This window comes from Dryobates pubescens, chromosome 14 (genome assembly GCF_014839835.1).
Source record: "Dryobates pubescens isolate bDryPub1 chromosome 14, bDryPub1.pri, whole genome shotgun sequence".
In the NCBI taxonomy this organism is placed as follows: Eukaryota; Metazoa; Chordata; class Aves; order Piciformes; family Picidae; genus Dryobates; species Dryobates pubescens.
Genome location: NC_071625.1, coordinates 28,496,114 through 28,512,358, shown reverse-complemented (window position 1 = coordinate 28,512,358; position 16,245 = coordinate 28,496,114). Strand labels below are relative to the sequence as shown.

At 44.9% G+C, this 16,245-nt stretch overlaps 1 protein-coding gene across 1 annotated transcript in view; it reads right to left on the bottom strand.

Moving 5' to 3' along the window:
- Positions 1-437: 437 nt before the first annotated feature.
- Positions 438-16,245, bottom strand: part of TRIQK (triple QxxK/R motif containing) — a 54,441-nt gene continuing 38,633 nt past the window's right edge. The window contains exon 3 of the mRNA XM_009902946.2: positions 438-1,173. Within this exon, the coding sequence (XP_009901248.1) occupies positions 1,060-1,173 (114 nt within the window). The 3' untranslated portion in view covers positions 438-1,059. The remainder of the gene's footprint in view (positions 1,174-16,245) is intronic.

Genomic DNA, 16,245 nt, shown 5'->3' with positions numbered 1-16,245 from the left:
AGCATAATTAAAACACAATTTTGACTTTCTATTAATAATAGAGCAATGCACTAATTAAAGCCAACATCGACTGAACTTTCTATTTACACTAGCTCAGACAGAACAGGAGGCAAAGAACTGTGTTTCAGAGGCATATGTGAATGTTAGAGCTTCTGTCATCCAGGTGCCATTTCTGACAGAACACATGTGTGCTGAACAGTTGGCAAAAGAATGAAAAAGATTACTGCAGATACATGGGCACACAGAATCTGGGATGACATCAAATTAAGTCCATATAGGAGGTGAAAGACTGCTTCTAAAAAGATATTCCCCCCCCCCCCCCCCCCCCCCCCCCGGCTTATAATTTCCTCCATCTTCATGCCCTGTCTGTGTGCACACAGGCACAGGAAAGATTAAAAGGGAGAGAAAGGAGGGGGGTGGCGGTGATAGATTTTTTTAAATGCTAATCAAGAAAAGACCTTTTTATTTGGTATTCCTGCTTTCTTTTTGGCAAGGAACCTCATTTGGCAATTAGGAAGCTTTGATTCCTAAATTTAGTCAAGGCAGACTGTCCTCCTGTGAAGTCAGCGTCAATACCCGCGAGAACAATAGCACCTGTCTTTTGACATCAAAGTTCTCTGCCTCAGGAAAGAAGATAATGTAAACAACAAACTTCATCTATGGTCACAGGATGTCAGGGGCTGGAAGGGACCCAAAGAGACCATCGAGTCCAACCCCCCTGCCAGAGCAGGACCATACAATCGAGCTCAGGTCACAGAGGAACACATCCAGACAGGGCCTTGAAAGTCTCCAGAGAAGGAGACTCCACAACCTCTCTGGGCAGCCTGCTCCAGTGCTCTGTGACCCTTACCCTGCTGCTCCTGCCCTTGGTGTGAACTAAACACACACGCCAGGCAGGAGTGCTCTCTTATTTTTGGAGATCTGGAATGCAAAAGTGACTGGTGTGTTGCAAAACTGCCTTATGAATTTGGGGCTGCTGTCTCACAGGGAAGGGACTCTGTGTTCCTAGGTGGCCTCGTTCGCGCTGAAGCAATCTCGACGGCAGATTCATTGCATCTGCTAGTGTTCATCTGGATCCAGATCAAGGTCAACTTCACTGGAAATGTTAAGATAAAAGAAAGCATAGAAAGCCAACACAAACACCAGTATAGCTGCAAGGACAAGGACAACTTCCTGCAAAAATAAGAGAGAGGAAAAAAAATATCTGTTAGACATAGGAGCAGAACTTCAGCTAAGCCAGGCATAAATGTTACTTCCATTCCATCATGCACACGGAAATAACATCAGATACTGTGATACTGTGATACATCTCTCAAGGCATAAGGCACTGACACTTGAAGGAATTCTTCATTGTGATTACCATTTCAGTGTGTCATAAAATACTTAATGAAGATGTTGGTGACTCTGGTGTCCTGCCAGAAACAGGGGATTTGGCTGAAAGGTTTGGGGGCCGACCTAGCAGCAAGAGCTTCCCATCCTTTCAGCGTGCTGTTCCTTCTCTTCTAAAAGAAAAGGCAGAATTCCCAAACCACAGTTTTGAACACAAATTGAAGTTATGAATTTACACTGTGAATTTTGATGTTTTCCAGCAATATGTTACTGCTTTTTGCCAACAAATTTGTAATTTTTTAATGAAGCAAACACAGTATGGTGGAAGTCAATGAAAATTGCTACCTCTACCTCCCAACCTCCTGGCACGCATCACAATATGGAGCTAAAAAATCCTTCAGAATTGGACGAAACTTTTCTTCCTTCCTCTCTGCAATAAGGCAAAAAGCACAACAATTTGCACTTGCACTTGCCTCTCTTCCCATAAAATATTGCAACTTGCCTCATCTTCCTTAATTAACATAGAAGAGTCTTCCAAAGTATACATGATTTATAGCAGCTTTCAGCAGCAGAAAACTGTTTCTGTGCTACACGTCACACTCATTATGTGACTGCCTCTCATCATAGTCTATCTTCAGGCTGGACTCTGCTGGGCTCCAACTTCAGATCTCCAATATAACAAATCATAGGAAGATCATCCCCTTTCCAGCACTGCTCCTTCCAAAGCCACAGGATCTCCCATCCTGAAGTTTTTATTTCCCTGGAAAGCACAGCACGCCTCCTGTAGTGTTGACTCTCACTTTGCTAGACAACGAAAGAAGAAACTGGAGAAGAATCCTCACGTTCCTTCAGCTCCCACAAAGTGCCCCTTCCACAGCTAAAACCCTGCTTCATTCCTTGTCATCACCATGGATCTTTTAATCCATGCACTGAGTGCTCAAAGGGAACAGGTTAGTGTGTATCCCACCCAAAACTGTTTTCCCTCTACAAAGAGAAGCAACAACCTCCCCATCAAATCTCAGCTTGATGCTAACTGACAAACCACCTGCATCAGAACAGCCCAGCTGCCTGGCAAACAGTTCAGTGACTTTAGAAAAACTAAAAGAAGATGCCACAGCAAATCTGCTCTGCCAGTGAGGCTGAGAGGAGATGCCTGCACCACACCTAGACAATCAGATACCCTTTACCATCTGAGGTGTAAGACCATCTGACCCTCTTTGGTGTAAGATTCACTGTATCCTCCAAAAGAGGCCAGGTGAATTCTTCCCAGGAATGCCTATTTATCCCCTTAAACTAGGAGGGGAGTGGAGACACTATCTTTGGTGTGAACTGCATTGTAGGATGCAGTGTAGGGTAGTGGCACACTGGAACAGGTTGCCCAGGGAGGCCCCATTCCTGGAGTGTGAGGCTCAACAGGGCTCTGGGCAACCTGATCTAGTGGAGGATTTCCCTGCTGACTGCAGAGGGACAAGGTTGGATTAGATGACCTCTGGACATCCCTTCTGACCCAATCCATTCCATGATTCTACGACACACATCCAGCGTGTCTAGGTTGGTGATGGCTTTGTGACCAACTTTCTGCGGCTCTGACGGAGTTAAAGCTGTGCGAGCTTCATTTGTGAGAGTCTAGCCCATAATCTGGCATTCTCCTCCAGAACAGCATTTCATTTGCATTTACATGAATGCATTATGTAGTTTATCAGAATGTTGGATCAATAATTCAACATATGCCATCTAATAAACTTTGAAATACTCCTGCCTAGTTGGCGTGTGCTCTATAGGAGCCTTTGTTCTACAGAGGCCTTTGCTTTACATCCTTATCTGGATGATTAATTAGGATGTACTTTAAATTTATTTGGCCACATTAAAAAAATGGCTCCTGTGCATTTGCTGAGGCTGTTTCAGCTGTGTTTTCCTCTTACAGTTATATCATTCTCTGAACCTCATCCTCTTGATTTCATGTGATTTGATTTAAAAAAAACAACAAAAAAGCACACCTAATTCACCAATACATTAAAGGAAAGTGATTTTTGCTTTGTTGCACTTGCAACACGTCAGTATCTCACAAAAGGGCATGGCAGCATCAGACAGGTTTCATTTATTTCCTTGTATCCACAGCTGTGCTCCCAGACCCATCTGGCCACACAGCTACTAATCTTAAGAGGATGTAATAAACAAGTGACATACAACTGCAAGCTCCATCTGCTCAGGAGAGTGGACAACAAAAACCCAACAATGCAGGCACCGCTCACACTTGACACAGAGAGCAAATTCATTCCAGTATTAAAAAGTTCTTTCACTTGTTTGGATGCCACACTTGCCATGCTTTGTGCTTTACAATTGGGTCTTTCCTCTCCCTTCTCCCTTCTTCTCCTTTCTCCCTTTTCTCCTTTCCTTCTTCTCCCTTGTTTTCCATTCTCACTTCTCTATTCTCCCTTCTCCTTTCTCCTGTCTTCTCTATTCTCCCTTCTTTCTCCCTTCTCCTTTTCCCCTTCTCCCTTCTTTCTCCTGTCTCCCTTTTCCCTGCTTCTCCCTTATTCTTTCTCTGTATTCCCTTCTCCCTTCTCCTTTCCCCCTTCTCCCTTCTTTCTCCTGTCTCCCTTTTCCCTTCTTGCCCCTTCTTGTCCCTTCTCCCTTCTTTCTTCTTTCTCCCTTCTTGTCCTGTCTCCCTTTTCCCTTCTGCTTTCTCTGTTCTCTTTTCTTCTTCATTCTCCCTTCTCCCTTCTCCCTTCTCCCTTCTCCCTTCTCCCTTCTCCCTTCTCCCCAGGCTCCTTTACAAAACACTGTGGTAGCAGCAGCAAAATTTGGGGGAATATTTGCATTTCTGGGAAGTGGAACTGTGAAACTCTTGGTTTTTTTATTCTCAGGCTGGCCAGTAACTGCTTTGATGGAAGTAGCTCTTCAGTTCCTCTGACAGGAGTTTTCCAGTGACTAACCCTGAGACAACAGCACTGCTTTCCTTACACAGGCATTCGGAACTGGGTGGCTGGATGGGTATACATTAGTCCCGGGAATGAAGAAGCCTTATTGAAATTCCAGGTTTGAGAATTATGCCAAGAACCTTAATTTGGAGTTACTGAGAGAAGGCAGAGCAACAAGCCCTCAAATAATCAGCCTAACAAAGGACACCTGGCTCTCAGCTAAGGCTGCGGAGTCTCCGAAGAATCGCATCCAGTTTATGAACTTTTAGAAACATAAGTTTTGCAATGTAAATAGCAAATGAGATGCTGCACCACAATACTCTCTTTGCAACCACAGCATATATTGTCAGCCTAATTTGCTTTATACTTATCAGGCTTTGCTATTTGTATTTTAAGCCATGCATAGCAATGAAATGTTAAAATACTCCCCGCTCGGCGTGCACAGCTTCCTTTCTCTTGCACTTTATGGATCATCCCCATCATCCCCCTGTGAAATCCATTTACTCAGAGTATTTCACCATGAATAATTAACCAATAGAGAAAAACTTCTATAGAAATAAACTTAATTTGATCACAGCTTTTTTGTCCTAACCTCACCCCCCTCACCCCCACTTCCCCTTTTTCCTTTCGTAACATCTGAAGGGAGGTTGCAGCCAGGTGGGGGTTGGTCTCTTCTACCAGGCAACCAGCACCAGAACAAGAGGACACAGTCTCAAGCTGTACCAGGGGAAGTTTAGAGGCTGGATGTTAAGAAGAATTTCTTCCCAGAAAGAGAGATTGGCCATTGGAATGTGCTGCCCAGGAAGGTGGTGGAGTCACCATCACTGGAGGTGTTTAAGAAGAGCCTGGATGAGGCACTTGGTGCCATGGTTGAGTTGATTAGATGGTGTTGGGTGATAGGTTGGACTTGATGATCTCAAAGGTCTTTTCCAACCTGGTCAATTATGTATTCTGTAATGACCATTTTCATCCTGGCTGTGAATATGAGCAAGAAAGCCAAGTAGGAATATTTTGTGCTGTCTACTACCCGGTGTGTCATCATTGTTTGAGCTTCATCTGTTTATTTTCCCCTCAAACTTCTTTTTGGAATCAAACTGATACACAATTAGCCTAGCAGCAAGGGTGAAAACTGAGCAAACTTAAAGTGTCTCCCTGGGTAGTCTAGTGCCATGGTTTAGTTGATGAGATGGTACTGGGTGCTAGGTTGGACTCGATGATCTCAAAGGTCTTTTCCAACCTGGTTACTTCTGTATTCTGTAACATGGTACGAAATGCTAGGAAATAACATCCCTGCTCTCAAACCCCAGAGTACAGTCAAAGAATCCTTTAAAAGGAACAGAACTTTCCATTATATGCCCTGATACTTAGAGCAATGCCTGCAGAACCCTACTGATTTCAGCTGGGTTAAGTCTTTGAGAAACTTTCCCCTGAAGGACAGGCACACCATTACAGCACAGCGGAGACTCCATTCTCCCACCAGCTATTGTCAGTCTCATGGCAAAATACTTGGATGACATCCTGAGCTCCACCCTGATGGAGCAAGGTGGAGAGCTGGGATCTCCACAAGATGAACAGAGATGGAAAAATAAAGAGTGGTGAAAAAATGTTTGCTAGAGTGAGAGAACTCTGGACACTGTGTAAGGCTGCATCACATCCTGCACATGCAGAGAAATCTCAGGCTTGCAGGAAATTTCAGATTTTTAACCTATTTGGTTTTATTGTCCTCCAAAGGGAATGGTGCTGCTTTCACCTGAGATCAGTTTAAAACCAGGTGGGAGAATATCACAAATTGCTGGCTTTGCAATGCCAAACTACCCCTAGCTATTCCTGTAAAGAAAACCATACTAACCAAGGACACCCGTAGAAATAAAACACAGGAGGGCCTTGACAATCAGCACTGTTAACCCATAACATTTGTAACTCCAAGAGTTTATCTGGACATCCCCTGTGACCATTTTCTAGAGTTTCAGCAAAATCATATTTAAAAATGGATGCTTACTTCCTTAGTGCAGGACATTATTCCTTCCCCCTTACCCTGCTCTAGTGAGCCCCCACCTTGAATACTGTCTCCAGTTCTGGTGTTCCCATAAGAAGGCCACAGAGCTGTTGGAGCAAGTGTAAAGGAAGGCCACAAGGATGATCCAAGGGCTGAAGCACCTCTGCTGTGACAATAGGCTGAGGGAGCTGGGGGTGTTCAGCCTGGAGCAGAGAAGACTCCAGGGGAAAATTAGAGCTACCTTCCAGTAGCTGAAGGGATCCTACAGGAAGGCTGCAGAGAGACTTTTCATGAGGGTATCTAGAGACAGGACAAGGGGGAATGGTTTGAAGCTGAGGGAGGGTAGGGTTAGACTGGAGCTTAGGAAGAAGTTCTTCAGTACAAGGGTGGTGAGTTGCCCAGGGACGTTGTGGCTGCCTCCTCCCTGGAGGTGTCCAAGGCCAGGCTGGATGAGGCCTTGAGAAGCTGAGTGTAGTTGAAAGGTGTCCCTGCTCATGACGGGGAGGTTGGAGGAGATATCTCTGAGGTACCTTCTAACCTAGGCCATTCCATGATTCTACATCTAACACAAGGCAACAGAAGTAATTTATTAAATTTCATCACTAATTTTTATGTTGTAAATATTTTATTGTAAGCACTTAAGATGGAACAAAGATCATTTGCATCTCAAACAATGAAAACAAGGTACTATTTAGGGAGTCATCTGAAAAGCCTGGGAGACCTTATTGCTGTCTACAACTCCCTGAAGGGAGGTTGTAGCCAGGTGGGGGTTGGGCTCTTCTCCCAGGCAACCAGCACCAGAACAAGAGGACACAGCCTCAAGCTGTGCCAGGGGAGGTTCAGGCTGGAGGTGAGGAAGAAATTCTTCCCAGAAAGAGATAATGGCCATTGGGATGTGCTGCCCAGGGAGGTGGTGGAGTCACCATCCCTGGAGGTGTTTAGGAAGAGCCTGGATGAGGCACTTGGTGCCATGGTTTAGTTGATGAGATGGTGTTGGGTGATAGGTTGGACTTGATGATCTCTGAGGCCTTTTCCAACCTGGATAATTCTGTATTTCTGTGTTCTGTATATGATCACAAAGCAACAGGCTTCATTTTAATATAGCTAAAGACAACATAGCCATGTGTCAAAGATGTAGTAAGGACTTAGTAAGTGGAGGACTCTGCTTTGGAAAACTGTGGCTTAAAAAAGGGTCTTTGGATTTAAGGGGTAACCTATCCCTCAGTGTGACCTCCAGATGTGCAAGGCAGAGGGATTTCCAGGAGGGAGATGGCTGCTGTTTGTTTCACCATAAAAGTAAGAGGTAGTTTGGTTACAGCATGTAAGTGTATGTGTCACACACCTGTATTTAAGTAAGGCACTTCACAGTGTGAGGTCCAACTGTCTTGTTTACCAGAACCTCTCAAGGGCCAGCTGCACTTAGATAAGCTCAGGTTTGAAATAAGGTTATTTCCTAGGAGCAAAAACGATTGAACATTCCAGTTACCTCTTGGGGAAAACACAGACTTTCATGGCTGTGAGTTTGTTATGGTTAGATCTCTCCCTCACACACACACACAAAAGTACATTTTTATACAGCTGGGAATAATACTTCAGCATGGGCTCATCTGAAAAGGAGGTCCTGGCTGCCTACTTTGGGAGCTGGCAGACTCAGGCCTCCAGACTTCTCCCCTCCTTCAGGAATCATGGAATGGTAGGGGCTGGAAGGGACTTCCAGGGACCATCCAGTCCAACCCCCCTGCCAGAGCAGGATCACCCAGGGCAGACCACACAGGAACATGTCCAGGTTGGCTTTGAAAGTCTCCAGAGAAGGAGGCTCCACAACCTCTCTGGGCAGCCTGTTCCAGTTTCTCCTCATGTTGAGGTGGAACCTCCTGTGTTCTAGCTTGTATCCATTATTTGTTGCCCTTTTACCAGGTGCCACTGAAAAGAGCCTGGCCCCTTCCTCTTGACCCCTACCCCTCAGATATTGATAGACATTGATCAGATCCCCTCTCAGACTTCTCTGCTTCAGATGAAACACTCACAGTTCTCTCAGTCTCTTCTTCATAGGAAAGGAACCAGCCCAGAAAACTTGGGAGTCACCATCACAGTGTTATCTATTGAACCCCACGTGGTCATGAGTGACAGCAAGCATTAAAAAGCTCAGCCCAAGCCTGCATTTATCACAACAAGCCTGAAGCATCAGTCCCAGTTCTTTCAGTCTTTCTAGGATTACTTCCACGGTCAGTGCCAGGTCATTCTGAACCCCTGAAATAACAGATTGTTCAAAGCACTGGTACCTCATGCTTCAGTGCTTGAGACTTTTCTGTATGGGATCAAAAGAAGTTTCTTTATTTTTTCAGGAAATTTTCCTCCAATTGTACTGATTTAATTTCTAGGATCTGAGGTTTTGTTTTTCTCAACTGTTCTGGTCATAATTAGAGACCAAAGGCAGGGAATGATGGATGGACTGCTCCTCTGAGATGGTACAGAAAAGCCTCCTAAGCTCCTGCTTGGTGCATCTTGTTCATATGCTCAAACCACCATGGTTCCTGTACCTAGGTGTGCTGGTCAGACCAGGGGCAGATGGGAGCAATCTGATTACATTCTTCTCTTTGTATGGGATTTTCCCCTTCCTTCCCATTTCAAAGTCAGGGATCAAAGTCTGACCACCGGGATCCCTGGGAATATTACACTTTGTTCACCGGTGGCACGTTAAGCCGCGCTGCTCTTTATGTGAGGCGCACAGACCGGTTTGAAACCCCAGGATTTTGGCTCTTACGAAGTGCTTGGACTTCCTAGGAATTATTTGGATGAAATTTTATGACCTGTAACATCTAGAAGGGCAGATCAAATGATCTAATGGTCCCTTGTGGCCTTAATTTCTGCGAAGCTGCGAAACTATATTCCCAACTTCTCTTGGCAAGCACAGTTCACTGACTGAGCAGATTACGAACAGCGTGAAATCAGAGAATACCCTCTGCCAAAATACACTAGGAAGGTCTTGTTATCTGTTCAGACCTAACTTGTTCCAGATGAGATAAACTGTTAATAGTGAGCTAGCTAGCTACACAATAGATTAAGTGGCTACACAAAAGCATGACAGACGGTTAAGCTCTCACTGGTTTAGGAAACACTTTTTTCCTTAGCTCAGTGGATGTACTACACCGCTGATAATTCTCTATGGAGAGGTATTCTGCAGTCAATTACATCTTTGCAAGTGAGTGTAAAACACTACTGTTCAGACTTGTGTCTACCTTTCAACAAGAGAGAAAACTTCATCATCTATCCCACGGACCACTGATTCATTCTGGCAGCCTGTGAAAAAAATCTCTCCCCAAGAACTCCCATTCCTTTCATCCTCTGAAAAATCTCTCCCCAAGAACTCCCATTCCTTTCATCCTCTGAAAAAACTCTCCCCAAGAACTCCCATTCCTTTTGTCCTCTTCATACCAAACCCCAGCAATGTAGGGCAGAGCTTCCACATTCCTCAAACCATTTTCTGCTTGCCACCCTGCTGGCTCTTCTTCCTCACCCACTGAGAAGAGAGTCAGCACCGATGGTGCAGACCCCTTGCTTTTCCACCTGGTGAGGATGAGCAGGCAGATTTCCAGTGGTATAAGACCCCCACAAAGGGACAACAAAACAACCACACAGAGAAGGTTCAGAGGCTCCCTTTTTGGGACTGCTACAAAGAATTTTGTCTTATCCAGACACCAGGGGACATACAGCATCCTGCTTTCTCTCTGAGTTGTTCCTCAAGACAGGGGTCCTGCTTTTCCAAGAGACATCATGTATTTTGGCACTGTCTGCTTTGATGTCACACACACAAACAGAGCCAGCACAATAGCTCTGCTCCAATATTGAATGCTAAAAGATGTTTAAAGAGTAAATATTACACCCCAAATACTAGCACGGTCACCCTGCTTGAAATAACTTTTGATAGCTATTCATGCTTAGCTGCTTCTCTGACATTATCAGCACAGATAAAATCTCTCATTGGGGAAATTAAAAAGTACTAAGTGGCAGTGACTGAAAGAAACTTTGTTACTTTAAACCTTGCATTAAAATGACAGAGCAATCAAAGTTTGACAAGACAAGCTAATTAGTATGCCAGTGATGAAATGTGAAGGATCTCCAGGGGACTGGCTCTGAAAAGTTTTATGTCATTTCTAGGGCCCTTTTTTTGAGGTGAATGTTGTCAGCTTGCATGGTGAAATACACAACAGTTGAATTTCATTAACTTTGTAGAAATTAAGGACTAAAATCTCTTTGCTATTCTCCAGTCCTCTTTATTTTTCTCCCTTTAAATACTACGCCATGTCTTAGTTTACATCCAGGAAGAGGAACCAGTGCCAGGGAGACCCTTAGAGCAGCCTTCCAATACCTGAAGGGAGCCTACAAGAAAGCCAGGAAGGGACTTTTTACAGGATGAGAGGCAATGGACTGAAGCTTGAGCATGGGAGATTTAGACTGGAGATTAGCAGAAAAATTTTTACAGTGAGAGTGGTGGGACAATGGAACTGGCTGCCCAGGGAGGCTGTGGATGCTCCTCCCTGGAGGTGTTCAAGGCCAGGTTGGATGAGGCCTTGAGCAGCCTGGGCTGGTGGGAGGTGTCCCTACACATTAGGGGATTGGAACTGGATGATCTTTAAGGTCCCTTCCAAACTAAACCATTCTATGATTCTATGAATAGAAGCTCTGTGAGGACACAGTCTCAAGCTGCACCAGGGGAAGTTTAGGCTGGAGGTGAGGAGAAAGTTCTTCACTGAGAGAGTCATTCGTCATTGGGATGTACTGCCCAGGGAGGTGGTGGAGTCCCCATCCCTGGAGGTGTTCAAGAGGGGACTGGATGTGGCACTTGGTGCCATGGTTTAGTCATGGGGTCTGTGGTGACAGGTTGGACTTGGTGATCCTTGAGGTCTCTTCCAACCTTGGTGATTCTGTGATTCTTCAGGACACTATTGCAAAAGAGCTCTAGAGATATCACTGAGCACTGCAAGCCCTAGGATTTTAAGTGGCAGTGTGGAATATTTTGTGTTAGCTATTTCACAGAATTATAAACATATTCCTTTTTCAAAGAGCTGGTGCTTTTACAGTATGACCAGGATATCCTTCCTCTACAATATTGTCATTAATGGCAACTTAGCCTTTTGTAAGAAAATGCTATTGTACTCTGAAATGCTGCATTCTGCATAGAACCATTGAATCAAAGAATTGTCAGGATTGTAAGGGACCCCAAGGAACATCCAGTTCCAGCCCCCCTGCCACCGGCAGGGACACCTCACACTACAGCCACATCCAGCCTGGCCTTAAAAGCCTCCAGGCATGAGGCTTCTACCACCTCCCTGGGCAACTTCTTCCAGTGTCTCACCACCCTCATGGGGAAGAATTTCTTCCTCACATCCAATCTAAATCTACCCATTGGAGACTTGATGGGGTGCTTGGTGCCATGGGTTAGTTGTTTAGGTGGTGTTGGATTGGTTGATGGGTTGGACGTGGTGATCTTGAAGGTCTCTTCCAACCCGGTCTATTCTATTCTATTCTATTCTATTCTATTCTATTCTATTCTATTCTATTCTATTCTATTCTATTCTATTCTATTCTATTCTATTTCTAGTTTTGCTCCATTTCTCCCAGTCCTATCACTGACACAGTATAAAGCTGCTCAGCAGCATTCCTGTAGCCCCCTTTGGACACTGGGAGGCCACAAGAAGGTCTCCTTGCACCATGTGCTGCAAGCTGGCTGAACAAATAAAATGCCCATGTACATCTGGATGGGTTTTTCCAAGGTTTTACAAGGACTTCAGACATTTCTACTTACAGTGCTGGCTACCTATTACATTGCACTGTAGTTACACCACTTTATTCCCCTCTGAACATATATTGAAGTTAGTCAACTGTCCTAGCATGGAATTGGGGCCTACATCATATTAAAATCCCATGCTGCTTATCACCACCAGAAAACTGCATTAATATGAAACAACTCCTGTGACAATACCTTCAGAAAGAGCTCAGGCACACCCAAGAGCTCTACTAGGGAACAAAGGAATGCACACTCAAGCCTCAAAATATTTTCATGATTGTACATAGAATTTCTTAGGTTGGAAGGGACCTCAGAGATCATCTACTCCAACCTCCCCACTGTGGGCAGGGACATCTCTCAGCTGGACTCAGCTGCTCAGAGCAACATCAAGCCTGGCCTTGAACATCCCCAGGGAGGATGTGTGTACCCCAGGGATCAGTGCTGGGCCCCATGCTCTTTAACATCTTTATTGATGATCTGGATGAGGGCATTGAGTCCATCAGCAGTAAAATTGCAGATGACACCAAGCTGGGGGCAGGAGTTGATCTGCTGGAGGGTAGAGAGGCTCTGCAGAGGGACCTGGACAGGCTGGACAGATGGGCAGAGTCCAAGGGCAGGAGACTGAACACATCCAAGTGCCAGGTTCTGCACATTGGCCACAACAACCCCAGGCAGAGCTACAGGCTGGGGTCAGAGTGGCTGGAGAGCAGCCAGGCAGAGAGGGACCTGGGGGTGCTGGTTGATGGTAGGCTGAACATGAGCCAGCAGTGTGCCCAGGCAGCCAGGAGGGCCAATGGCATCCTGGCCTGCATCAGGAACAGTGTGGCCAGCAGGAGTAGGGAAGTCATTCTGCCCTGTGCTCAGCACTGGTTAGGCCACACCTTGAGTCCAGTTCTGGGCTCCTCAGTTTAGGAAAGATGATGAGATGCTATATGGTGTCCAGAGAAGGGCAAGAAAACTGGGGAGGGGTCTGGAGCACAGCCCTGTGAGGAGAGGGTAAGGGAGCTGGGGTTGCTTAGCCTGGAGAAGAGGAGACTCAGGGGTGACCTTATTGCTGTCTACAACTACCTGAAGGGAGGTTGTAGTCAGGCAGAGTCTGGTCTCTTCTCCCAGGCACCCAGCACCAGAACAAGAGGACACAGTCTCAGGCTGCATCAGGGGAGGTTTAGGCTGGAGGTTAGGAGGAAGTTTTACACAGAGAGAGTGATTGCCCACTGGAATGGGCTGCCTGGGGAGGTGGTGGGGTAGCCATCGCTGGGGGTGTTCAGGGTGAGGCTTGACAGGATGCTTGGTGCCATGGTTTAGTTGATTAGGTGGTGTTGGATGATAGGTTGGACTCAATGATCTTGAAGGTCTCTTCCAACCTGGTCTATTCTATTCTATTCTATTCTATTCTATTCTATTCTATTCTATTCTATTCTATTCTATCCACAAACTCCCTGGGGATTTTAACTCTTTTGACAGTCACAAACACGAGGAGCAGTTTAACAGCCTGGACCAGGAGATTTAACAAATTCTTACATCAAAATGTATCCAGAAAACAACAAGAGGAGTATCTGGAATAGGTGTGGAAGATGAATGTAAGAAGATTGCTCTTGAACAGCACTGGACTAAGCAAAAGAAACCTTGCCTGAGAGAGGGCAAGACATTACAGGGCTTCACAACTAAGCAGCCTCTCCTGGGGCAGGGAGGGCAATTTCCTGAAGACACTCTGGGCATATCCATTGCCCGTGGTGAAGCTTTGCTTAGCTGGAGGGATGTAAGACAGTGAAGAGGTGTCACTGCAGATGGGAAGAGGTGCTAGTCGACCTCGAGACATTAAACATGTTTCACTTCCACGCTGAGTGCTGCAGGGTTTGGCAGCAGAAGGGCAGAGGTTTGTTCGACAGGGATTGCCCATATTCCAGTGGAAGTATTGTAACAATGAGTAAGCCTCAGCTTGTTGCCATTAAGCAGTCTCAGTTAGAAGGAAGCACACAAGGGCCCTGTTTTCCTTCCCCCACTAGCATGCCCTGAAGGAAAGGTGACCAACTTCTCTCCCTCTCTCCCTTCCTCCCTTCCTCCCTCCTTCTTTCCCTCTCTCCCTCCTTCCGTTCATTCATTTTCTTTCTTCCTTCCTTTCTTTTCTTCCTTCCTTTTCTTTTTTTCTTTCTTTCTTTCTTTCTTTCTTTTTCTTTCTTTCTTTCTTTTCTTTCTTTTCTTTCTTTTTCTCTTTCTTTCTTTCTTTCTTTTTCTTTCTTTTTCACTTTCTTTCTCTTTCTTCCTTTCTTTCTTTTTCTTTCTTTCTTTCTTCCTTTCTTCCTTTTTTCTTTCTTTTCTTTCTTCCTTCCTTTTTTCTTTCTTTCTCTTTCTTTTCTTTCTTTCTTTTCTTTCTTTTCTTTCTTTCTTTTCTTTCTTTCTTCCTTTCTTCCTTCCTTCCTTTTTTCTTTCTTTCTCTTTCTTTTCTCTTTCTTTCTTTCCCTTCCTTCCTTCCTTCCTTCCTTCCTTCCTTCCTTCCTTCCTTCCTTCCTTCCTCCCTCCCTCCCTCCCTCCCTCCCTCCCTCTAGAAGCCCACAAACACAACATCCCATGACCTGAGTGTGCCTTGATGACAAAACTCCCTACCTTGGAATCAGATGGCGTTCTGCTGTAACATGCAAGAATGCATTTGTACAAAAGAAACTGTCCTTGATTTGTTCATTCACTACTATCTGATTCTTCTTTATCCCTGTGAGTATGGATTCCATTCTCCTTCATTTTAAAGTAAGAATTACTTCAGAAAATAAGGAAATAAACCAGCTTTTGAAGGCCCATGTGTGAAAGACATGCCAAGAAATTGCCTGTTTGAAAAGGACTAGGCTGCAGAGTAAAAGTTTCCACAAGGACATCACTTTCCAGAGGTTATGCCACTGACAGTGAAATGAAAAGTGAACTCCAGAAAGAAAGGTAGGGAAAATACATCGAACTCAAAAGGTTAATAATCTATCCCTTAAACAAAAAAGGCAATCTACTTTTTCTCATTAAAACCTGCCACAGAGCACTAACTGAGGAGATTATGTTGTGAAAACATACTGCATTGCACAGTAATGCTTGATGGAGATCAGCAATCAGGAGCAAAGAGAAAGCACTGCTCCGTGATTATAATAGCAAATTCTGGAAGACAACCAAATACATCATCTGGCAGCTCAACAGCTGTTACAGCTTGGTAGTAATACCTTGGCATTTGCTATAAGCTATAACTTGAAAAAAAAAAGAGAATAATTCATCTCTCATCTGCCAGAAACAAGAAAATGTTCTCCTTTTAACATTTCTGAAGTTCCTTTCACTAGACTACCCAGGGAGACACTTTGGAATTTTGCTCAGTTTTCACCCTTGCTGCTAGGCTAATTGTGTATCAATTTGAGTCCAAAAAGAAGTTTGAGGGGAAAATAAACAGATGAAGCTCAAACAATGATGACACACCGGGCAGCAGACAGCACAAAATATTCCTACTTGTCTTCCTTGCTCATATTCACAGCCAGGATGAAAATGGTCACCACAGAATACAGAATTAACCAGGCTGGAAAAGACCTTCGAGATCATCAAGTCCAACCTACCTCCCAACACCATCTACTCAACTAAAGCATGGCACCAAGTGCCTCATCCAGGCTCTTTTTAAACACTTCCAGTAATGGTGACTCCACCACCTCCCTGGGCAGCACATCCCAATGGCCAATCTCTCTTGCTGGGAAGAATTTCTTCCTAACATCCATCCTAAACCTCCCCTGGCACAGCTTGAGACTGTGTCCTCTTGTTCTGCTGCTGGTTGCCTGGGAGAAGAGACCAACCCCCACCTGGCTACAACCTCCCTTCAGGGAGCTATAGAGAGCAATGAGGTCTCCCCTGAGCCTCCTCTTCTCCAGGCTGAGCAAGCCCAGCTCCCTCAGCCTCTCCTCACAGGGCTTGTAAATTACTGTGATTTAGACCTGCCTGAAAAGGAGCCAGGTCAGAAATGAAGTTCAGCACTTTCCATGTGTTTTGCTGTTACTTGGTTTTCCAACCTTTTCCAAAGATGTAGGCTGAGATAATAATGCTAAAAACTGGCAATACACATCAAACTCAGCCTTTATATTACTCCTGAGTACAGGATAGGAAGAGGAAGAAGGAAGATGCTTACTGCACTTTTCACAAGTATATGAAATCGTTGAAGTGTTTGTTATGGGTAAGGAGAGGCTCCCTGAAAAGATCAGGTT